Source organism: Pochonia chlamydosporia, chromosome 4, assembly GCF_001653235.2.
Source record: "Pochonia chlamydosporia 170 chromosome 4, whole genome shotgun sequence".
In the NCBI taxonomy this organism is placed as follows: Eukaryota; Fungi; Ascomycota; class Sordariomycetes; order Hypocreales; family Clavicipitaceae; genus Pochonia; species Pochonia chlamydosporia.
In genome coordinates this window covers 5,070,945-5,094,983 of record NC_035793.1, presented here as the reverse complement: position 1 = coordinate 5,094,983, position 24,039 = coordinate 5,070,945, and the positions used below count along the sequence as shown (strand labels likewise).

Below are 24,039 nucleotides of genomic sequence, written 5' to 3'. Positions count from 1 at the left end.
AAATATCTAATTGCGCTTCTATTGTCTTGAAATCGGTGTTCCGGGAGAAAATGGGCTTTAAATTTTGTAAATAGGAGCCGCAACCAGAACATACTAGGCATATCCATTGACTTGAGCAGCAAGCCTCGGATAGGTCCGTTCATCGCATCAACAAGAAAAAACCACAAGATCACGAAACCACTATTCCACCTTCTCTTACTGCAGGGTATCTATCCTCTTCGGTTGGTCCAGAATTGATTTCACGCCCTCATCAAGACACCAGTAGGAGCCCCCTCAATCTGCTCTGGCAAGCTAATCTATTCAAAACTGGCGAGACAATACAAGAAGTAATATGTATTGTCTGCTACGGTCCTAGCTTCACTGACACCGCTCCTTTAATACTAGCCTCCACCTTTTCTGGATGTACACTATCGCGTATCCGTGGTTGATGGTATATCTATCTCGTAGACGCATATACGAAGAATCTACCTTGGAACCGTATTGAGACGCGGGCGAAGTCGCAAAATGGAAAAAACATGCGTTATTAGCCTTCCAACTTAGATCCTTCGCCGACCACACCAATGGAAGTCGCTGGACGTGATAAAGTTCCAAGTCGACATTTCACCGTTGATTCGCCAAGTTGACTAAACAAAACCATCACTCTCGATCAGTGGAATCAGGCACCCGGGTAAAAAACCGTGTTTGATAAGGAATGGGACGCTAAGCCTAACGCTTCCTATGCAAGAAAAATTTGGTCAAATATCGGATGAGCCCTTAACCTCTACTCATTCCCCCCCCCCCCCCCCCCCCCCCCCCCCCCCCCTCCGCCCCCCCCCCCCCCCCCCCCCAATAAGAGAACAGCAGCCCACTGCCATGCTTTCTTGTTGTCTCCGCCAGTTTGCCAGATGCAAGAACAAAGATCAAGTTGAACGCCTGCCCTGTACATCCTGCGCGCACAAGATCAATCAAGCTTGTCATGGGTTCTGGGTCCTGGGTCCCCCAACCCGTCGCCCTGCCCCTGCCCCTGTCCGTTGCATTCGATTTGGTACAAGAAATAAATAAAAATAATAAGTCCCACAGTAATAACATGTACAAAGGAAAGAGGGTATGGTCAATCCTGTTATGCTCATCGTCATCTTCTCATGTCGTTATCAGAATAAAAAGCTAGTATGACAGTTTTGTTGTACGCCTTGTCGATTAGAACAAAAATGATTCCAGTGCCTATGAAATAAAGCGATTGCGAGCAACGTCTTCTGGTATAGGGCATAGACGGAGATCGTTGTTTCGAATATTGTGTATATCACAACCTTGTCTTCAAGCATGTCGTAAAATGGCCATCATCTCTCTATCCTAGGGGGCGGTGACTGCCAGCCATTTATATATGCCATGAGTCCCATCCCGATCAGAACCACGCCTATCATGGATGCGTATGGCAACCCTGCCTGCAATGATTGTTCCCGTGATACTAGTCCTCTTTGCGATGATAGCGGCGTGATCGTATTTGCTCTTGACAGGGTCGGGCCATCGTCCAAGTCAATATTTGGCGGATGGGTGTTGGCAGGCGCCTTGCTGGAACCATCCGAGTTTGACCTGGCGGGCACTGGGGCTTCTGGCTCTGCCACTTCTGCCTTCGACTCAGTAGCCCTTCGGCGTGATCTCGATCGGCGTCTCTCTTCGGCAGCGACTCGTTTGGCTTCTTCTGCACGAAGTTGGACGACCATTTCGGCGAGTGACTTTCTGCTCTCGTCCCTCTCAGACTCTGCCGACTCACAGCGGTGCTTCCATTGTTGGAGTTGCTCTCGCAAGTCTTTCATCTGCTCATCCATATTATCAATCCGAGATTGCAAAGAAGCCGCTACCTCCTTTGCGGCGGTATCCTCCTTCTGTGGCTCCTCTTCTTCGGCAACAGGTAGAACTTCAACAAGTTCCTTGACTTCCTGTTCTTGGGTTGGCTCGGCCATGTCCGCCATCCTCACATCAGTGGGGGCTTTAATAGATCCGTTCATTTGCAGACTCGCTGATGCTTCTAGCCGCTTAGCAAGGTCTTCCGCAAGTTCACGAGCCTCTCGTTCCTTTTGAAGCATCTCTTCTAGCTCTCGCATTCTCGCTGTCTGAGTATCAATGTCTCGCTTCGCATTGTTCAACGCCTCTGTAAGCTGTATAATCTGATTCAAATTCTCCTGTCGCACTGCTGCTGAGTTTGGCGGGCCTGACTTTGGTCTCTCAGTTGGGCCGCGTTTTAACGACGGGACATCTGGCTTCTCAGGTAGTGGTTGTTGTGGTGGAGGGGCAGGTGGTTCTGAGAATCGCGTTTTGGGGTCAGGCCGGAAGGGAATGCCGCCATTCATGGAGGGCTGTGGCTGCTGCTGCTTGGCCGGTTCGGGCACTTCGGGTTTCTCTAGGTCCTTGACATCCTCTTTGGTGAGCAAAGTATTGACGAACTGGTTGGTGCGTCCTAGGTCCTGGGCTTGTAACCGCGCGTTTCTCATTTCCGACTATTTATTGTGGTTAGCAAATGTTTGAAAGCGAAAGCATTCTTGAATAGATGGTGTGAACTTACTGTCAGTCGCTTCAGTATTTGATCTGTGGCAATTGGTGCCAAAAAGAAAGAACGTTGCTGCGGCATCCCGTTTGCTTGGCCGTTCATGCCGCCGTTGTTCATCATTCGGCCACCGTTGTTATTCATTGCCATGTTACCATTTGCCCGGCCGCGCATCTGAAGAGGCCCATTAGGAATCATCATTGTCCCATTGGCCGGATCCAAATCACCAAAGTTCATATCCAGAACATTGTTAGTGTTGCTCAAGAACCCTGCATGCTCGACTTTTGCGGCGACTTTGTGATGTACTACCGTCTTTTGATCCTCGCTCACGATGTCGATGCCTAGTTCCAGATGGTCTGCTGTTTGCAACTCATGAGGTTCTGACTCGCGATTCTCCTGTGAAAGTCGTGTTCCGTTGACAAAGGTTCCGTTTGAGGACTTGACGTCTCGAATGTATATCTTTCCATTCCGCTCCGCATATATTTCGGCGTGTTGCCTCGATAATACTTTGCTATCGAAAAAGCCGTTGGTCGCGGTGGGAATGGTCTTTTGGTTCGTTTGTCTGCCAATTCTCAAGCTATCAGGTGCAAAGGGGACAGCAATAGTCTTCCTTTCAAATGTGCCATTGAGCGATAGCAGGTACAGGACTGGTTGGCCTGGAGGGAACTGCTCGCCACCCATGGGGCCACGCATTATTTGTTGCTGCTGCATGACTGAGTTTGGGCCCTGTCCCGGTTGCAGTCCATTGTGAGGAGCTGCCATGACGTTGGGGCGGTTCGCGGGCAGTCTGGCGTACTCGGGTTGTACTTCGGGCTTGGAAGGTGGCCAAGGTACCTTTGGTTGAGGTCGTTTTCGAGGCCCGGCTGTTGCAGACCACTGGCTCAAATCAGAAGTAGATGATAGCGAAGTGCCGTTCGACTGCGAACCATTTGTGGCAACAGAGGTGTTTGATGAGTTGGAGGATAGCGATGAAGCAGAGTTGGATCTCGAGAGAGACTTCCGCGGTGCGAACATGCCTCTCACTTCGTCGGGGTCCATCGGGCTGCTACCGCTAATAGTCCCCCATGCTGGCCGAGAAATTTGAGGAAAGGTCGGAGGACTGGCTACTGCGGTCATGAGGAAGGCTCAAGCGTATCGTGCAGTAAAGGAGGTGGGCACGTTGTGGGTGCTGGGATGATCGATGCTGAAGATTGCCTCTGATGCTTTTTCTATTTCGCCGACGTTTGCACCTCTCCACCGCCCTTCGGACAAGCACCCAGCTTAATATTTAGATCTCCCAAAAAGAAATCTTATGCTCAAACAACGACTCTTTGCCACGTAACCCAATGCAAGTTCGAATGTGGATGGTTCTAGGATGCCAAAATTTCATCAGCACGAGCCCTGAGCTAACGTCGAGACCCGACACGATTGGCAACGCTCCAGACGCAGGAGAAAGAGCCACTGTCGGTCGACCACGATTAGGAAATATGTCGGACGGTACCGCTGCGACCTACCATACGAAAAAGAATCGAGAACAGGCGATGCTATGAGGGCGCGTTTGTCGTAGAAGCTGGTGTGGAGAGAGCTGAAGGGGAGATTTGAGAATCTGGCGTTACCCCCGTTCTCACTAAGCGCCTTGCTTGGCTGTTGCTGGGTGTTCTTCTGGCTGCGTCCGGTCTGATCTGGTCCTTGTCTGCTTGAGCAGGGCGAGGGTGACGAGGAGCCCACATACAGTGCAGGACGCACTCGGTGTGCTTCAACAACCACCAGTAAAACTCGCAATAAAAACAGTTTGGATGTCGTTCACAATGTTCACGATGGCTTCTGATTTACCGGGTTTAGTCTGACAGACCTCGCCCATCTGATGACCGCCTGACTGACCCATTACCAGCTCATGATCACGGTTCACGTGATGAAAATCACAGTTAAAATGCGGGACCCGCTTGGAAATAGACACTGTGAGGGGCGTTTCAACGGGCGGAATAACGTTTGCCCCAGAACCGGTCGACTTGTCCAATCATGTCTGGTGTTTGTGTGGTGGGAGCTTCGACAGGGTCCCGAGTTCCACTGGAGAATCATCGTGGCCGTGAAGAGGATTGAAGAGTGTTGTTCGACCCGAATCCATCTTGAGGGAATACCGATCCTCGCTACCGAAGGCGAAGGGAGAAATTCTACAGCGAAGAAAATATGCCTCCTGTTACCGCAGTTCCCACCGGTGGCGGCCAACATGGCCCGTCCAACTTTGACAAGCGTATGTTCGGGTGCTAGGAGTTACAATGGTTCGAATTGCTAACTATTTCGGCTTCTAGTCAAGATGGGTGCCATGATGGGTGGCAGTATGACATGCCCGGCTACTTCTATGTCTAATTGATTGCGCTGACGATTAATAGCTGTTGGAACCATCATGGGCTTCATCTTTGGTATGAGCGGTGCACCTACCGACGGATCACCACACTCAGCTTCTAACAACATCACAGGTACCGTCAACATCTTTCGATACGGCGCCGGCACACAGGGCATCATGAGAACATTGGGACAATACATGCTTGTTTCTGGCACTACATTCGGGTAAACTGAAGCCGTATCCTCTCCTGTTCCTGACAGTAGCTGATGGCTCGATTACAGATTCTTCATGTCAATCGGTTCCGTCATTCGATCAGATGCTGATCCGAAACTGCACGAATTGTACATGCGCGCGCAAAGACGACCGATAGTGAACATGGCCCATCCAGCGTGGCGGAAATCGTCTTAATTCGCGCGTTACGTCGAGAATACATATACCCGCCCAAGTGGCTAGAGAACTGAGGTTAGAGATCTACTCTGGCACCGCCTCTTGTACAATATACGCATGTAATAGGAACCATGGCTGTATTATTTAGAATAGGGAAGCTGCCCATGAATGTGAAGAATGACAACTCCCAAAGCAAGTGAGCGCAAGCACTGGTCATTAATGGCGTGGCTACCCAGGTATTGGAGCACTTCGAAATGGGAGCAGTTGGCTCGCTGATCCAATGTGCTTGAAGAATATGTCCAACTTTAACTGGGAACTTGAGCTGATGAGGATGGGCATTGTCGGCCATTCGTTTGCTGAGACGCATACAAATACATTTCCGGCCTGGCAATCAAGTCCTTGTGGAATGCTGATTCGGTCCAATGGATACAGAACCGAAAGCCACAACATAGGAACGCGATACCGGCCTCATCTTCTGGGGAAACGTGGCTGATACCCATCCTTTGGCGCGTGATAATCTCGGACGCAGGGTGAAACAACTGATTGAGAAACTGGCACCAGCCTAAAACAGGGCCAATGCTTAGTGACCATGAATCTGAGCTACGGACTAATCCCCGGCAATTGTTTGGATCTCATAACCTTATGTAGCGGACATTGTTTCTGGCGATCTGATGTTGCTAGGCTTTCTTCTACAGCGACCAACCTGCACTGATGATCGGCAATCGTTCCGACGAGTCAATACTTGCCATATCTCAAAGGTGCACTGTCAAAGTTCTCTCTGTCAATTCATCTTCGGCATCTGCGCCGGTAACCAGGCTGAACAAATCACTTCACGCATCATCGAAACCTCACGTCCAGGTGGTACGACCGAAATTGAGACCGGTCTATGCAAGTCTGGCACATTCGTACACAGCACAGAATAAGACAAAATAAGTCAAGAAAACTAATTGCACGGCTTGAAATAGTCTCCCTCTTGTGCAGAGCATTGCCACAAAATATAATACAAATGTATTTTTTGAATTGTATTTTGTGTGGTATTGTACTTAATACGATACCAAGAGTCGTGGACGGTGAGATCAAATTCTTCTTATCATATTTATCTCACCAAAATGACGTAGACATCGTTGACACGTAGAATTTTGTCGCTTGCATGCCAGGCAGACATTTCCAACAAGGGGTTGCTAGAACAACACGTTCGAAAGTAAACTGAGACATCGAGATTGCGATGTGTCATCTGTCCAATTGCCTGGCTGAGCCTGCACCCCGACAAGAGGAGACTTACGGTTTTTTGAGCTAAACGACGAAGGGAGCACTGCACAATTCAGTTGTGTAATACGGAGAGGCGAGGATTAAGCTGTCCCCGGAATCTCACATATCTCACCAGATCCTGTGATGTCTCAACCTCCGCTTTGGTCTGGAAACCTTGTATAGAGCCTAGGTGTGGCGGAAGCTATTTCTCCCTTTCCTTGTATGTTAGCGCTTAGTGTGGAAAGAAGTCACGTCGTGAATCGATCCAGGTGGTGTTTTTTGCCTACTTTTACCCAGTTCTTTCCGCAGCATTATAACCCTTTCCTGTTACCTGACAGACTGCGGATGAGATGCTAATGGCTTGAGCTCCGTCTGCTTGTGAGATTATGCTCTACTTTACAGAGTAGATAAGTTCAAGTCCCGGCCATACTGAGGCAACTTATATCTTGAGCGCCACGGCGTTGTTCACACGTTTTTGGCGTACGAGAGCTTCCACACAGGGTAATGTTCGTCACGGACGGCTCATATTTGGACCATGGGAACTACCTTTAGTAAAAGAGATTTATCGGTGTACTCAGCTGCCAAAGTTGGAGGCCAGCTGACACAAAGCAAAACAAATGGGTAAGCTTCTTCAAGATATACCAATCCTATCTCAAAGATGAAGGGAGTAGCATTACTAACAACCGGTAGCAAATCACTTCTAGGGACGCTCCTTGCGCCGTTACTTCCCTTCTTTCTGGAAAACAATCCTCTACCCAATGGATACCCATGGAGTCAACTAAATCCCACAACGGACTACTACAATTACTTCCCACGCACAGGAGTCATACGATCATATGACTTCACAATAAGTCGCGGCGTCCTGGCGCCCGACGGATACCAACGGGACATGCTCTTGGTGAACGGCGCATTTCCCGGCCCTCTGATCGAGGCCAACTGGGGCGACACGATCCAAGTCACCGTTCACAACAACATTTCCAACACTGAAGAAGGGGTAGCCCTGCATTGGCACGGATTCCTGCATCACGGCAAGCCCTGGGAGGATGGGGTCCCGGGTGTAACGCAGTGTCCGATTGCCCCTGGCAAGAGTTACACTTATACGTTCGAGGCCGAGTTGTACGGCACGACGTGGTATCACTCACACTACTCGGCGCAGTATGCAGGCGGGATTGTTGGACCAATGGTTATATACGGACCGCGAACGAGGAAATATGACATTGACATTGGCCCGATCATGTTGTCGGACTGGTATCATAAAGAGTACTACGACTTGGTACAAGAGACTATGAAACCCCACGGCGTGCCATTCAACTCGGACAACACCATGATTAACGGCAAAGCAAATTTTAATTGCTCGAAATTACCAAAAAATGACACGACTCCCTGCAACAGCAACGCGGGACTCGCCAAATTCAGATTCAAGCGTGGTAAAACTCATCGATTACGACTCATAAACTCCGGCTGCGAGGCATTGCAACGATTCACGATTGACGGACACGCCATGACTGTCATTGAAAACGATTTTGTCGCCGTGGAACCTTACGACACAAAGGTGGTAACGCTGGGCATTGGCCAACGGACAGACGTTCTCGTCAAGGCTGATGGTAAACTCGACGCCTACTGGATGCGCAGCAATATTTCTGAACCGTGCAGTCTGGCGAATGAGTTGAATGCCTACGCAGCAATTTACTATGACGGCGCCGATGAGACCAAGGAACCGGCGTCGGTGCCGTGGCATGTGCCTGACCCAGGGACCTGCGCAAACGACGATCTTGCGATTACAAAGCCAGTTATGAAGCGTCGGCCTATTGAGCCTGATTTGACGTACGACATGGAAGTGAGACTGTTTAGAAACGCTAGCAATATTGCGTTGTGGTCGTTTGATGGTGTGGACTTTAGGGGGAACTACAACAGCCCGACACTGCTGCTCAGCGCATTGGGGAACCATACGTTTGAGAAGCAGTGGAATGTGAAGAATACAAAGGGTGCGAAGAGCGTGAGAGTTCACGTTATTAACAACACGCCTGCTGCGTACGTCTGACCAATCTTGCTAGTCTGGCGACGAGACTAATATCCATCATTAGGCATCCGATGCATCTACACGGGTTTAATATGTATGTCCTTCACGAGGGACCAGGGAAATGGGACGGCAAGATTATAAACAGGGATAATCCGCAGCGTCGTGATGTCGTGCAAGTACGGAAGTATGGACACCTGGTGATTCAATTCGACGCTGCAGAGAATCCAGGTATGTTAATCCAGGCTCTTACCAAAGGGCACATGTTATGTGAAGTGAACGCTAACACTTTGTAGGAGTATGGCCATTTCATTGTCACATAGCATGGCATGTGTCGGCAGGCTTCTTTGCGCAGTTTCTCACGAACCCTGATGAAGTGTCCAAGTACCAACGTACCATGCCGCAAGTCGTAGCTGAGACGTGTCGGCAATGGGGGCATTGGACCAACACCAACATACCGGATCAGATAGACAGCGGGTTATAGCCAGGGCTCATGTAATGTATTTGTACTGGGGTGGCGTCAAGGAGTTTGGAGTCTGTTCTGGGTGACTGGGTAGTCATGGCGGCTATATTAAAGCATTTGCATCTGTGTATAATACTTCTTGGTAGTAATCCATTGGAGTCTTTCGATATGAAATGACATCGTTGCCCTGACAGTCAATGAACTTTTCCTTCTGACTATGACTAAACTTGTCAATCGTGGCAACTTCGGACATGGCCCCCATTTCGTCGGAAGCATTACATCCAGTCATCTTAGTAGCAATGTATCTTGAATGAGCACATTCACAGTCACTCGCTATTTGTAATGCCACTTGCGTGCCGAGAGAACGGCTGACTTGTATTCACAGTAAATCTAAATATCCATGCAATTGAATAAACAAAACGCCTATATCATCCAGAAATGACCCAACTCATATACAATGCAAAAGAAATACGACAAATCTAAAGAGTAGACTTTTCAGTCTCCCGCTCCTCGATTTTAGCATCAACTGGCTTTTGAGAGTCAGTTTCAGCTGTGGCCTTGGTAGCTGGCGCCTCATCAACTGTCTTGGTGATATCCTCACTCGACTCCGGCTTAGACGGCTCCTCCACCTTCTCCGACGGTGACTCCCTACCAGCATCGTCCTTGTGGTCATCACGACTTCGATCGGCGTCTGGCTTCTCGTCAGCTCCCTCCACATTAGACGGCCCAGCCTCATCCTCACTATCAGCATCAAGCCTCAGTGCCGATTCCACACCCTCAGTCAACTTCTGCACCTCATCTTCCACCTCGTGGCCCTCCTTCGCACTCTTCACTTGCCTCTCTGCCTCCTCATGCCCAACCACCTTTCTCCAATACTCCTCCAACTCGTCCCTCCACCCCAGCTCATCCGCCAACTTTCGAATACCAGCATCGCACGACCCCAGCTCTAGAACATCGTCCGCCCTCCGGCCCAGCTGTCCAACCCTCTCCATGTTGAACAACACTCGTGGCTTGCCGTCTCTCACCATCTCGGGCAGCCCTGCAAACGGATGTACAGTCAAACTCGTCCCCAGGATCAAGACCAAGTCAGCCATGGCCGTCTGATGCGCATTGTCTCTAAATATAGAGGGCAGTGCCTCTCCAAAGAACACGATATCTGGTTTCACGGTCCCAACGCATCCTTCTTCATTACACCGTGGCACTTGGCCCTTGAAGACATGATCCGTCATAAGGTGATCGGGGAACTCTGTTTTACACTCTATACACCGTTGCGTGGCGAAACTACCATGTGCTTCAATGATTTTCTCAGCAGGCACACCTGCTCGTCGTTCGAGGCAATCGATGTTCTGTGTAAAGAGCATCTGCAACAAGCCCTTTTGTGCGAGCAGCGCAATGAATGCATGTGAGATTGTGGGGTGGAATTTTCCCGGGTACAATTCCTGCGCCAGGACGTAGAAGGGCTCGGGGTGTGTGCGAAAGTAGGATATGTCGAAGACGGCTTCGGCGTAAGGGAGATCGAGGCGTGCGAGATTATTGTATAATCCTGTCTTGGGGGATCGAAAATCTGGGACTAGAGGTAGGGCAAGTTAGAAATGAGGTTTCGGCATGGTAGTGTGGTCTGGCGAAAGTCTTACTTCCGGCGGCTGTGGAAATGCCAGCTCCCGTCAAGACAACTATCCTTTTCTTTGGGCCATTTTTGATATAGTCTGCCACGGCGGAGAGTGATCTCTCGGTGAGAGTCTCTGGCGGGACAGACTCGTCAACGAGAGTCGACTCCTCTTGGCCCATTCTGCGACGGAGCCAGCGCGGGAGCCGGAAACCTTGTTTGTCGCGATCGCGTTGTCGTCGACCTATTTTGGCGAGTGAGCAACTGCAGCTGATGTGTACTGCAGTTTGTGACGTGGACGAATGTGAATTGTCGAGTGTTGACTGTCGAGGATGTTGTAAATTGCTGCCTTGGGAGACTTGGGCCGTGGGGTTCAATTTGTCCCACTGTTACATCACTTTGATCTAATCGATAAGAAATGTCTGGTCAGACAAACGAGAGCAACGAGATTGGTTGGGCAATCGCACCAGATCTCAGCAAAACTGCACAAATTATTGCAACATGTGGCAAAGAGATGTTGTCTTCGAGATCCGCTACAAACAGTGGGAGCTCATAAGCATTGGTTCATCCCGTGGAAGGGTCTGCTGGGCGCATGAATCAACTGTATTCGGCTAAGAAAGCAGCCAACGGCCGTGACAGTCAACAGGCACTTGAGAACAGTCTCTCTTAGGTATCACAAAACCTTCATATATCTGGCTGCTCTACCTAGGTCACAAGGGAAAATTTCCTATCCGTTTGGAGACGCCCCCGACGGCCTGCTTGCATTGTTGGAAAACACGACGGACATAAGTCTATAGATGCTTGCTTCACTAAACGAAACCCGTCCGCGTCTTGATCCCTTGGCTCAATCTTGATCAACTCTTTGGCCGTTGACCTTCGTTCTCGTTCATTCAGGAAGGTCTTCACCATGTTTAAACTCTATACCGGCGTCTCTCATAGCTTGGATGACATCATCGCCCACATCTATCACCGGATGCCAGAACTTAGCGTTAATCCAGTCGCGTTCCATCTCAACGTATTTCAGTTCAGGAAGTTCACCTCGAGCAACAGCTGCCGACAACTGCAGAAGCCTGCTCGCCGTCATCAACCCATGCAGTATGAGGCGCTTCAACGTCCGCGGTAGCAAATGCGCCCAAGGATCCGACCCTTCCAGTGCCTCGGCGCATGCTTTTACCATAGCCGAACCTAGCTTGAGGCTTTTGAGGACTGGCAACTCCTTGAATGAGTATCTTGCTGGTTTGTAATTGAGATTAATATACCAAAATTGCAGTGACTCGAGACAATGATGGAAAATTGAGATTCGATCCATCAAGCTTTCATATTGTGAGCAGGTCTCCTTTCTTAATGCAATAAGATTAATAGTGCAGACAGTCTCACCAGCCATGGACTCAATGAAACGTCTAGTCTGTTCTGCGGTCAAATAAAAGATTGTAAGTTCATATTTGGGATGTTCTTCCGAGTGCACGCCAACGGATGAGTCTCTTTTTTCGATTTTGAGCCACGTCTGGGCGGGAGGGGAATACTCGAGTCTAATATGAGCCTTTCGTAGATGTGGTGACCTCTTTATATGCAACACCAGGCGCGCCAAGTTGTCAAATGTCAGTCCAATATCCACACTCTGCAGGTTCGGGAACAATCCAAGGATAGTCATGCTGTAGCAATTAAAAATATGATCCGGATGTGGCTCAAAGACGAGAATCGATCTGTCTGGAGTTTCGAGAAGTTGGCGTTGCACGCGAGATAGCAGAGGCAAAAGACTTTCGCCCTTTATAGAATGTGAATATGAAAACGAGATGTGCATTGACTTGACATAGTCAGCCAAATGTGGCTGTCTCAGCACGGCAGTTGTAAACGAAGAGAGTGACTTGAGCAACGGCGTGTAGGTGATACAAAACTTGTCAGGTTCTTGCTGCCAAAAGAACTCGGCATATAGCAGCGGGTCGACAGCGGACTTAAAGAATTTGGAGACGAGACAAAGCCCTGCCAACGTCCTCTTGACCCTGGTGTGACAACTTTGGGAATGGTAACCCAAAACATGGCATTTTTCTATTCCGCGGGGGATGTAGAAGCTTCTTATGATGTCGCAGAAAATATCAGCTGGTAGATTCTCGATGGCGAATTTCTTTCCGCTTCTGGTAGCGATGCGCTTGGAACGCCGAAGGGAAGTCATGTTGATGCGCTGCTGTGAGAGTCCAGTGTCTTGGCCTACTTGTGAAGTGCGTGACACCGACACCAAACGATGTTCGTGTTTCAGACTGGATGTCGGAGTGCCAAAATTCGGAGCCTATATGAACCAGACGGCAATAAGGTTGCAAATAAGTGCCTTGGCAAGCAATGATGGCGAAAAGATGAAAGGGAGAAATAGAGGAAAAATTGTCTGTGGTGTGACAAGGTCTCGGGTTTATATGGATGAACTGGGACCTGTGAATGTGAGTTCTAACGGAAGTAGTGAATGTGAAATACGAAGGAAGAAGTCAGGTGAATATGGACGGATAACAACATGCAAAGCTTTAAACAGCGGCAGTTGTCAGCCAGCTGTCAGCTAGTTGTCGACCAGTTGCTGAGCCAAGTCGACAGCTGACACGCAAGTCAACCAAAGCTTCACCACTCCTCATAACAATCAGGACTAAATTGTTCTGCATACCGTTGAGCCACTTCAACATGTCAATTTAGATACGACCTCATCTCTATCATATAATCTGAAATTTCATTCATTTTGGGTATCCATTTCTCGTCAATTCCTCACCGGATTCGTAAGACTAGCCGCCGACGCCCACCCACTCGGTTCCGTACTCCCCAGAAAACTCGCCGGAGACAAACTGCACGATAGCCCCGAACCCGGCGACTCATCCGACGAACTCGACTGTTCTGGCGCCCTCATCGAGTCCAGTGAAGGGATGTTCAGCTTGTCCAAGTTCCACTGGAACATGTGCTTCGTTTCCAGACTCCAGTCAATCCGTTCTGCCATCTGTGGGTACTCGTATCTTGACGGGTCAGTCAGCCAATGTTTCTTCAGGTTAAGTTCCGCGGCCTCTTTGTTGCTGATATCGCCAAAAGGCTGGCTTAGCATCATGAGCAGCGAAAACGAGAGCCTCATGTGTGCTGGGTCGGCGTCGACGGGAATGTCCAAGAGGTATGCGTGAGCATCTGACTTTGACCGCGTTTTGCGTCCAGCTCCGTCTGTCGGAGAGAAAGTGCCGCCAGTCTGTGGAGACGTCTGTTGGCCATCCATTTCCATGGCTACATCGGTGGGTGGTGTTGATAGCTCGTACGCGAGAACTACTTGATAGATTGTCTCGAGCTGCTTGTGAAACGAGGCGGCAACACGGTCCTGCGAGCCACAAAACGCAAGCACAGCAAGACAGTCTTTGGCTCTCTGCAGATCGTCCGCCCATTCCGATGGCTGAAATTTGTGTAGTTGCTTCTGCACCACCGAGTGTAGCAGGATGGTACAAGTGGTGTATGTTTGAAAGCTGCGCATCACGTTAGCACAACAAAATTGACATGAATCCAGCATATAGAACACGTACATGACCAGCCAACAGTGTTTGAAGACGCCATCATCTTCAAGAAGAAGCTTCACAATTCTGGCTGATGTGCTGGCGGCGAGGATAGCTTCAGCGCTTTGTTGAACGAATGCATCGCGTGGGTGCATGTGCAGGCTATTCTGACCCCCAATCGCATACGACTGCAAAAACTGCGTCGCTACACGTCGATAGAGAAGCATTATGGCGCCAAGGTAGAGCATGTGTAAATGCAAGATTGACCGTCTAGTTCCGATAGCAACATTCTCATGGGCAGTTTTTTCAAGCTGCAAGTTTTCCGGTAACTCTTCGTACCAGGCCTGCAGATCTCTTTTGATGGAGTGCACGGCAGGGCTGGTGAGATCCTTGAACACTAGGTGCATTCGAAGAATTTCTGCTTTGAGAAGGCATATCCTTGCCATTTCGGTTTGCACAACTACAACGTGTCAGAGTCACCACTGCGGTAAATCACTGGATGAAGCGTACCTTCGGAGATGTCTGTTGGATCTTCGACTTTGAGGTCGGCCAGCTTAAAGGCGGTCAGATTATTGCGTATTACGTTTCACAAAGGTATGAGCTGCTTACGACGCGTTTCTCAGCCGACCAAGTATTCCCGGAAATGTAGCCAAGTGTGGACGAGAGCCAGCTATAGAAACACATGTTGTCAGAAATGGGCGCTGTGGTTCCAAAAGTTGGGTAAATGCTCACCTCGAAAAGAATATTAACGTGCGCCAAGTCTTGCGCAAATCAGACCACTCTAGAGTAGGAATAAAATCCGGCCGCAAGGCCCTGTTGTTTATTCCGTAGATGTGACACATACTCAACCCCGTCTCTGTCAAGTTTTCATGCTAGTCAGTATACAGACAAGTCCTGTTGACCTCCACCATCAGAACTTACCGACATAAGTAAGGGAAACCATCTCCTTATTCATAATATTATACTGCGAAAACAGGGTACACACTTTGATCGCATGCAACGGCTCATGCTCCATAGCTACTTCAAGAAAGTGTCTCGCCAGGTTGTATAGTCCCTGCTCGACATCCTTGCTAATCACATCAGGTGAATACTGTGCACCTACCGCCGCAACCGCCGCAAGACAGCAAACTTTGGCCTTTAAACCTTCAGACGGGACCTGTGGTTCCTCGAAAACGGCACGATAACACTGTAAGATGTAGTTTTCCGAAAAGACATGAAACAGCTTGCCGCTACAACTGAAGAAGGAGTCGATGGCCCGCATCACAAGGGGCGCCTCGGGGAGCAGCAGACGAAAGTCGGGTATGAATTTGTTAGCCAGGAGTAACAAGTTGAGCTGCTGTTGCTGCTCGTGCTTGGCTGCGATGGTACGACTTGCGAGATCCTCCATGACGCCGGCAGGGTCTTCGCTAGTCCGTATCCCACTTAGAATCACGGCAAGTTGCTCCGGTGTGCTTGTTTTTAACGCTGCAACCAGCTCTTCTAGAGATTCAAGTCGTGACCTGACGGCTGTGGCTCGACTTTGACCTTGTTGGCCGACGTAGCCACAGGTTCGGTTCTTGGTTGTGCATGTTGTGCATTTGGGCCAGTTACCATCACACTAGTTGCCCACATATTAGCAACGGCTCTTCACCAAGAACAGCAACGAGAAGAGGACAGATAAAGACAAAACAGCATCATGGATAGGCAAGGCCATGAGAATTAAAAGCAATATCAACCTTTATCTTCAATCTCCGACAGTCGTGACAAGCTTGGACTGCAGCAGCGCGACTGGAGCCCGATGACCCACTTTCATCGGATGAGGCAGCACGAGCTGCGAGGTGCCGTCTCCTCGCGGATAAAGGCTTTATTGCACGAAAGGACATTGTCGAATTTGACTGAGTGAGAAACACCAAAATGTATCTACTGAGAGTTCTGACAAGTGACGAACAACTATGTTGTTGTATCGAGCTGCATGCAGGAGGGGAACGCAGACGATGAGTGGTCGGGAGAAGAAAAACCAAGATCAGGCGATGCGGGAAGAGAAGGCAACATGACCAACACTGAATGACAGGAAAGAACCGCGATGGTGGGGGAAGCACAGGCAAATGCACAGCCAAGTTGAAAATCAATTTTGATCAAATAGGAAAAGCTGAAACCTTTCGGACCTCCCGCCGGAATCGAAATCGGCACCAATCAAATGGGCATATCGCGGATTTTTGGAACGATCTAGATCGAAGCCATGTTGCCGACTCCCCTTGTCGGGCTACACTTCGGTACGGTGCGCAATGGCACAAAGTACGAGAGACAAATATTCTGGGCCTTGGAAATGAGCTGTCATAACCTGGTACACAGCTAAATAGAACACGGCAAATGGACCCGGGCATATTGGCACGCTTGGTGTTGTGTAAATCTGGTAAAAGCGAGTGGCAACGACACACAAATGTGACAAAATTGAAGCACATCACCACCAACCAACACCCTCATGTAAACAAAAAGAGTCCCTGCCATCCGACACCCAAGGTACTAAAACCCCTCTTTGCGTTGGATCACATAAACAAGTTCAAACACACACCAACACACTCATATTCATATCATCAATCATTCCTGTCATGTCCTTTATCTCAACGCCAAGTAATGCCCATCAATGACGCCCGCCCAATATAACAACACTCCCCTCCCTTTTCCTGCAACCACCACGCTTATCCGTGTCTCTGTCTGGCTTGTGCAAACTGCTCTTCTTGCAAGCGTGCCAGTTCCTCCATGGACATGCCGCTGTTGGCGAATTTGTCTGCCTTTTTCTCTCGACCCTATAGCAGAGTTCACAGGTTAGCAAAATGAACTCAAATGCAACGGGATGAGGCATCCCCCGGTCGAATTTACCTTTTGAACTTCTTTATGCTCCGCTGCAGCTTCAAGTACGGCGGGCACATAGTCGGAGAAGCCAAGCTGTTCAAGGGCCTTGGTGATGTGATCGCAGGCGATGGTCTTTTTGGCCTCTTTCTCCGAAATTTCGTTAGCCTCGGAGGAAATGAGGGTGATGAACTCGACGCAGCATTCTATAAGTAGGTCTCGGGCTTCTTTGGCGAAGGCTACGCCACCCTGAGAAGGCAGAATTTCTCCCACAATCTTCTGAACAGTGGCTGTAATCGAGATGTCAGTTTCCACAACTTCGTAGGGAAGCAAGTCATTTGTGTCTAGGAAGAGCGAAAGCGTACCTTTGGGAAGAGATAGGTCATCGTTGCCTATAAATAATTGTGGTTAGCACATGCTCTGTAAACAGACGCGGGAGGGTGCGAGTTCTCAAGTACTGAGGCCCGAGTCTACCATGGCCCAATAGCGATCCATTCCGTGTTTGGTAGGCATCATGGATAAGTGCAAGAAATGTATAAACGCAAAAGAGGCGAATTGGGAGTCCGTTTGGGCATGGCCAAGTGCCCTGCACATGGCGGCATCCCCTGATACATATACTGAAACGGGTTGGGCAAGACAGAATGATGCAGCGGATGGCCGCATGGAAACAGGTAACAATGTTGCAGCCTGCCGGTGAAGGACATATGAACACAATCTTGTTCATGTATGCCTCTGAACAGAACACCGACTCAACAGAAAGAATAGGTGCGTCATAGACTGACACATCTGCCTCAGAGCGTGTCCAAGGGCGAGTGAGTGAGTGGATCGTGGCGATGGCCATGGTTGTTCTTCGTTGTTTATATTGTATGGGGAGGGGCACGATGCAAGAAAGCAGTGGCAAAAAAGGTGACACAGCAGTAACAGGTGAAGAAGCAGTGAGACAAGAAACGACGATGCAGTGAATATCTGGACCTACCCCCAAACTCGTGATCCGACATGTTGGCTGATGAAGTATGCGCACTAGTGCCAGTGAACCAGGCTAGGCGACAGCTGACAAGATACGGGATATGCTTTGCAATCGTAGACTATTCAAGCAAGGCTATTGATCGACGAGACGCGATGAATGAAGCGAAGATGAGAATTGAAGCGTCAATGTTGGTCCGATGACGATACTCGACAAGTGAGGTTGAGCGACGCGCCTCGATCAAGGCAGGCCAAACTTGGAGGTCGAAATGATGCTTTGAAGCGGATGAGCGGGACTAGAGCAGAACAGACCAGACCAGCCGCAACACAGATGAGCAGACTTGGGCCAGGTTCAACTTGGAAGTGGACGAATGGTGGGGCAGGACCAGCAGTTATATTGACTGGCCGTGGCTACCAGCACTTGAGGCCAGACAACCAGACATTGAACCTTGAAGGGCTGCACAGCTACAGGACAACAGCCAGGAGCCTCTAGCAGCGGGGCAAAGGGGATACAACCACTAACAGCTCACCGAATTTGGCTTGGAATCCACTCAAGCTTCAATGTGTTCAACCTTGGTTTCGAGTCAAAGCTGCTGACTGGACTGAGCTGGGTCCGTCCTGGTGCACGTGCCACATACTTTTTGCAGCTAAAAGCGAGCAGAAAAAAAAAATTCTGTTCCACGTTCTTGCTCTCTCCTGCAATATGGCCATAAAAATTGTCCAAGGCTCAACAGCGCATCTGATTCCGTCGTCTCGCAATTGAGTTGAATTTGCTCTTGCATGTACGAAAATGCCTCTTCAGCTGGTCGCCTAAAGGTATGAATTGCCCAGTCACAGTCTATTTTCCCACCCCCCTTCAATGATGAGATATGTTGTCGCCCCAGTCTGAAGAGGTCCGACAAGCCTCTTTTGCTGACAGACACGTCTTATGCCAAATAGACACATCTGATTTCGATTCCTAGCGTTGGATTTGACTTGACAAATATCGCTCAATTGCCGCGAGTAAGCAAAATCAGCTAACTCGATTTCAATCAGGCTTCCACGCTGTCGTCGCGCAATGTAAGAACACTGCCACGCCGCCAGACCTCAAACCTCATTGCTGTGATGCCTTTTGCTATCTGGTACTATCAAATACCGATCATTCATGACGGAGACGTTCGATAGCCTGAGCGCAACACTCAACCCTCGTCGATTTGACCGCAAGCCACACGACCAGGCATGCTAATTTGCCTCGAAATAGCGTAGCATCGATTGCCGAATGTGCTGGACAGGCGCTGCCATCACATCCAGCGCCACTGTTTGTTCAAAAGGTACGGAAGACGTGAAACATGTTTTTTGCACAACATATTTGCTATGATGAAGAAACTTACATTCCATGCTAATACCGAATCGCACGCATGTGGAGTAAACTAAGAGCTTTTCATCTTTCGACTGACTTGCAAATTTTGTCTATTTCTATAAAACTATTCATGCTGTCTACGGTACCCAAGCTAACATGATGCAAAAAGTCACAGATATCCGCCCGGCCGCCGATTATTCCTGGTAGGACGCCAACTCTGGTGAATTCCAGCTGTTGATCGACGTTAGTAAGTCTCATCGTCGCCGTGAACCATGATTGTACGTACTTGAGGTTTTGCCCACTCAGGTCCCTCTGGGGATTGGCCACAAACTTGGCAATAACATTGCCAGGCTGTTCCGGCTTGAGTAGTTTGCCCTGTTCAAAGGCATCCTGGAACGTGTCCCATTGTGCCTTGTCCATGGACTCCTGCCCAGACGATCGAATTTGTACTTGCATGTCTGTATCAACCCGCCCTGGCGCCACCGTAATGCTCGTAATGTCCTTGTCTTCAAAGGCCAAGTTTGAAGAAAGCGAGTTTAACACAGCCTTGGACGAACCGTAGGCACTCCATCCCGCATATGGTTTGAGAGCGGCGCCTGAGGAGATCCAAACGACGCAACCCTTGGTTTTTCGTAGTTCACCAAGCGCTGCTTGAACCTAGATATAATAATGTCAAGATTGTTCCACAAACATGAGGTATTCTGGGCACAGCGTACCATTGCTAAGCAGCTAAAGACATTGACGTCATAGAGGTTTTTGAACGTATCAATTGACGTCTTTTCAAGTCGCGATGACACAAGGAGTCCATGATTGACAACCAGCCCGTCGATTTTGCCGAATGACTTGACAGCAAGGCTGGTCAACTTGTCTGGCATCTATTCAGTGTCAGTCTTCACTCCATCCTGTACATTCAAAAGGCAAAAAGTACAGCGTCAAGAACTGCCTTTTGCTGAATGCTAAAATCATACCTCAGAACTTGTCATATCCCCAGCAACATATTCCACCTGTCCCGGATGAGCGGTCTTAAACCCCTCTAGCGGTTCTGCCGAACGCGCTGCGAGAACAACCTTGTGCGATTGTGAGAGCAAGTATCGTGTGATGGCTGCGCCGAGGCCCTTGCTCGCGCCGGTTATGATGAAGACCTTTGATGCCATGCTGGGTTTGTCTCGAATGGTTCGGCTGAATGGAGGTGTTCGGGGCAAGTTGTGCGGGTACGGTCAATTTTAGATGACTTTGTGGTTGAGTTTTGGCTTGATGATGTGGAGCCTGCTTTGGCCCAGTTCTTTGGTGAGGGGACTAGAGGTTGAAAATGGGGATGTGAAGAATGTCTTTACGACAGACTCAGTATATTAAATAAATCTACAATTAATAATTTACGATCAATACGGAAAACCCGCTGTAAGGCTAATACAGGGCAAACATAGATGGTGGCACCAGCCAAGGCTATGTTCATGTATTTTTACAAGCCGTTGTCAACCAACCATGAACCCATGTTATGGCAATGCAGCCCAACTTAGTTTCTAAAGCAACTCAGGACCTGCATTGCATCATGTCTACACAACCGAGTCAGCTTTGCACTTTGTGTAGGCAATTATTTTCACAGTCCAGTTTGGAGCCTAGTACGCGAGATTTGGGATTACCCTCCTTTGAACTAATAAAGCCATGGAAGAGCCTTCCTTGAATCCGCAAATTCTGGCTGCTCGCTCTGCAGAATAGTATGGAACGAAACTGACGCTATACTTGGCGACGATTTCGACATCAAGGAGACAGTTATTGGCCTAAGAATCTGTTGGAATACGGCATCAACCGCTCTTGTGGACTGGCCTATCGGGTAGATACTTCTGTATCTACATGCCCCGAACTTCATAGCCTAGCCCTGTTTTCCGAAGAAAAGCAAGTCAGCCGCGCACCGTGCCACTTGAACAAGAACAGGAACTTAATGTGGTCTGAATTCATGCAGCTGTCAAGAACCTCGCACCTCGTTGGCTCAGGTTATCACACAGCGCCCCGAGTTGTCAGTCCATCGCAACCCTCCGGCTCTCTGAATGTGCAACAAGACATGATAAGTACCAAGTTTCTTCTTGTATAATTGGTGGTTCAGGTCTATACCCAGAGCGACATCAATTCAGCAGGGCTGCGTTTTGCAGGAAGGAATGCTAAGTCTGTGTACTCTGCACTTCTCCTCGCAGCTATTCAATGTCGTGGGAGTGTGGAACTCTTAACGCCTGCGAAACATATCCGTCGGGTGTACCATCGGATCCTTCGGTCCTCGGCAGCGATATCGATCAGCCGTTCCCAATAAGCACCAAGGCTTGGATGGAGGATATGCAGCAGTATGGTATCGATCATTGGTATTTGCTGGTTTAAATGTACTGCAGGTGCTACTTGACACGAGCATCGGATTGCTTAGCCGCTATTGCCGGTATCGCCAGTCAGATACAGACTTCGCTCGATGATGAGTATCTTGCCGGCTTGTGGACGCCGCAGCTGCCACACGGTTTTCTCTGGAAGCTGGAGAATATGGTTGGACAAGACAATTTTGCGGTTGCTAGACCGAGGACATACCGATGTGAGTCTCTCTGAAGGGACGTTGTAACTTATTTTGAACTCATCAAAGGTCCTTCGTGGCCGTGGGCATCACTCGACTTTGAAGCCGCGAACATCGGTTTCCCAGAGCCCGAAGGAACGTACTAAAAACGGGAAAAGCTGAGACGAATGCCATACTTCTTCTCTACACAAATGAACAGCCAAGTCGCCTTCCTCAATTGTGGTGGTCGTGAGACGCGGAAAACAGAAATTTCAGAGTATATAAAAGTTCTACTCCTACCAGACTTCTCTGAGAACAGGATGCCGCATTGGAAGACACATTGAATTTTCAAGGCCATGAAGTGCTCGCGGATTTCGGCCGGCCCGACCCATAATTTCAGTGACACTCGGCGCTGGGACCCACAAAACACGGCACCTGGCGTGTGCCTGGTTGTATTTGACATGGATGTGATATTGTTTCCATGCCTCCTTGCAAACTGTCGAAATACGGCTTCAAAAAAACAACACAGCGTATGTAGTATCCTGTGAAATACTGCCTATTGAAGTGCAGGCTACAGTACAATCACGTGGCCTATTGAATCTTATCTGCTTCGTTCTGACCCGTATTGCCCAAGCAACCAAATCTACACCGCATCCCAAGCCATGCTGATACAGTCAAGTTCATATGTGTAAGCCGGCTGACCATTCGGAAAATATAGCCCTAACTTTTGAGGGGTGCATGTTTGATCCTGTATACATTGATGCTTTCTGTGTTCCACGGCAAAATGTCACACCAGGCTGCAAATTCGACTGAGCTGGTCAAGCTACCTGTCGCGACATTCCCGGGCTCGACCGCCCTCTTTTTCCGTCTGCGGCCAGGGGTCAAGTTCTGTGTACCTACTGAGTGTTTGTAGATTTTAGGCTCATACACCGAGTTCCAAACCGGGCTACGTCTCGCTGAGGCTAACCACGGGAATCTACAGTCTTTTTTATACCGACATGGCGACGATATTGCACTCAGCCTTCGCCAAAAATGGTTCGTCCAGGCAGTTGAATCTATCGTGTTTATCCACAGCAAAAGTGCTATACATGGCGATTCAAGGCCAAATAACTTTCTCGTTTATGGTACATTGCCTCTATCACTTGACCTATGGCTCTGCGATTTTGGAGGGTCAACTTGCGAGGATCTCAACCTCTCCAAGGGAAGGCTTCCCGACTCTGGCTTTTATAACCCGAATGCTACATGGGAGCCAACTTATACAGCTGACATATTTGGACTTGGCTCGGTCCTATATACTATTGTAACAGGTCACTGGGCCCTTTTGTGTAACTACTGGCCCATTTACTTCCGCAGAGGAGATGGAGGAATATGAAGCAGATGTAGATAGTCGCTTGCTGTCGGGAAACTTGCCGACGTCGAGGAACTTTTCGGCGGAGAGATTATTTTGGGATGTTGGACGAGCAAATTTTCTCGGCCTGTAGAAATTACGGAAAGCGCTTCCCATTTATTGAAGTACTAGCATGGGTTGAAATATGTCTTTTGCTTTATACATTTTCACAAGATTGCCGCCAATATAGATCGCTAATGCCATGGCTGCTCAAGGTTTCCTGCACCCATATCGTCCACACTTGCTTTCTTCGCTCTTGGTGCCTAAAGATTGCCGCTTGAGTTCATGGTTTGGTTTAGATGGATTACCGCATCTCTCGAAATTGACGTCTTCTGTGTACCGGTCTCCGCACTGATAAATCTTGGTGATGTAGTATTGAGTGCACATGATGCACCGCCCGGGTTCCTAAATTGTTCATCATGAATATTTGACGATTATGAGATTTAGCACCCCGTAAAGACTTACTTGAATGCAGCTCCTTAGCTTCAGCCGAAGAGAAGGAACAGGGTTACGCCAGACTACATTTGCGGCAGTGGCAACTTGCCACTTTATCTGTTTGGACCACTTGGCAGCTGCAGGTTACCGCCTCGTGTATGCATGAAAACTTGGCGGCAGTTGAGCAGGTGGGCGCTGAATGGCCTCAATCACGCCTTGGGTGGAGAGAGAAGAGATATCACCAACCAAGTACAAGTGGCGTTTAATCGTCTCCCACTCCAGCAGCAAACCCATGCCTATAACTGATGCTGAATTTGACTGTGATTACCAAGGGAAACTGACAAGACTCTCTAAACCCCCATCTTTTTATGTGACAAAGAGGTGACAAAGCGGTCACTTTTATGCGGGTATCAACCAACTGCATGACTGTCGCCTCATTCCTCATTCCTCCTTTGCCAATGAAGTACGGTGCAGGTGCAGGACGAAAAACGAAT

General features: G+C 49.0%; 8 protein-coding genes across 8 annotated transcripts; 2 read left to right on the top strand and 6 right to left on the bottom strand.

The window, feature by feature from the left end:
* Positions 1–1,316: 1,316 nt before the first annotated feature.
* On the bottom strand, positions 1,317–3,637 carry VFPPC_10000 (cytoplasm to vacuole targeting Vps64; the record flags this gene model as incomplete). The annotated part of the gene is made up of 2 exons (XM_018288447.1): positions 1,317–2,474; positions 2,540–3,637. The coding sequence occupies 2 exons, from the start codon at positions 3,635–3,637 to the stop codon at positions 1,317–1,319; spliced, it is 2,256 nt and encodes a 751-aa protein (XP_018137867.1).
* Positions 3,638–4,687: 1,050 nt separating this feature from the next.
* VFPPC_14706 (mitochondrial genome maintenance protein Mgr2) lies at positions 4,688–5,252 on the top strand (the record flags this gene model as incomplete). The annotated part of the gene is made up of 5 exons (XM_018292474.1): positions 4,688–4,751; positions 4,810–4,836; positions 4,891–4,920; positions 4,978–5,068; positions 5,126–5,252. 5 exons carry the CDS (start codon positions 4,688–4,690, stop codon positions 5,250–5,252), a joined length of 339 nt encoding a protein of 112 aa, XP_018137868.1.
* A 1,762-nt stretch (positions 5,253–7,014) lies between these two features.
* Positions 7,015–8,980, top strand: VFPPC_10001 (laccase-1 precursor; the record flags this gene model as incomplete). The annotated part of the gene is made up of 4 exons (XM_018288448.1): positions 7,015–7,100; positions 7,170–8,510; positions 8,564–8,727; positions 8,793–8,980. The coding sequence occupies 4 exons, from the start codon at positions 7,015–7,017 to the stop codon at positions 8,978–8,980; spliced, it is 1,779 nt and encodes a 592-aa protein (XP_018137869.1).
* A 458-nt stretch (positions 8,981–9,438) lies between these two features.
* On the bottom strand, positions 9,439–10,747 carry VFPPC_10002 (NAD-dependent deacetylase sirtuin-2; the record flags this gene model as incomplete). The annotated part of the gene is made up of 2 exons (XM_018288449.1): positions 9,439–10,529; positions 10,594–10,747. 2 exons carry the CDS (start codon positions 10,745–10,747, stop codon positions 9,439–9,441), a joined length of 1,245 nt encoding a protein of 414 aa, XP_018137870.1.
* Positions 10,748–13,299: 2,552 nt separating this feature from the next.
* Positions 13,300–15,452, bottom strand: VFPPC_14707 (nitrate assimilation regulatory protein nirA; the record flags this gene model as incomplete). The annotated part of the gene is made up of 6 exons (XM_018292475.1): positions 13,300–14,038; positions 14,096–14,525; positions 14,576–14,618; positions 14,675–14,735; positions 14,798–14,921; positions 14,987–15,452. The coding sequence occupies 6 exons, from the start codon at positions 15,450–15,452 to the stop codon at positions 13,300–13,302; spliced, it is 1,863 nt and encodes a 620-aa protein (XP_018137871.1).
* Positions 15,453–16,743: 1,291 nt separating this feature from the next.
* On the bottom strand, positions 16,744–17,407 carry VFPPC_16814 (CBF/NF-Y family transcription factor; the record flags this gene model as incomplete). Its single annotated transcript, XM_018294567.1, has 3 exons — positions 16,744–16,851; positions 16,925–17,286; positions 17,353–17,407. The coding sequence occupies 3 exons, from the start codon at positions 17,405–17,407 to the stop codon at positions 16,744–16,746; spliced, it is 525 nt and encodes a 174-aa protein (XP_018137872.1).
* A 1,983-nt stretch (positions 17,408–19,390) lies between these two features.
* On the bottom strand, positions 19,391–20,350 carry VFPPC_10004 (NAD(P)-binding domain-containing protein; the record flags this gene model as incomplete). Its single annotated transcript, XM_018288450.1, has 4 exons — positions 19,391–19,427; positions 19,483–19,853; positions 19,913–20,071; positions 20,165–20,350. The coding sequence occupies 4 exons, from the start codon at positions 20,348–20,350 to the stop codon at positions 19,391–19,393; spliced, it is 753 nt and encodes a 250-aa protein (XP_018137873.1).
* Positions 20,351–23,320: 2,970 nt separating this feature from the next.
* On the bottom strand, positions 23,321–23,839 carry VFPPC_18246 (hypothetical protein; the record flags this gene model as incomplete). Its single annotated transcript, XM_022429889.1, has 2 exons — positions 23,321–23,515; positions 23,708–23,839. The coding sequence occupies 2 exons, from the start codon at positions 23,837–23,839 to the stop codon at positions 23,321–23,323; spliced, it is 327 nt and encodes a 108-aa protein (XP_022285488.1).
* Positions 23,840–24,039: the final 200 nt, after the last annotated feature.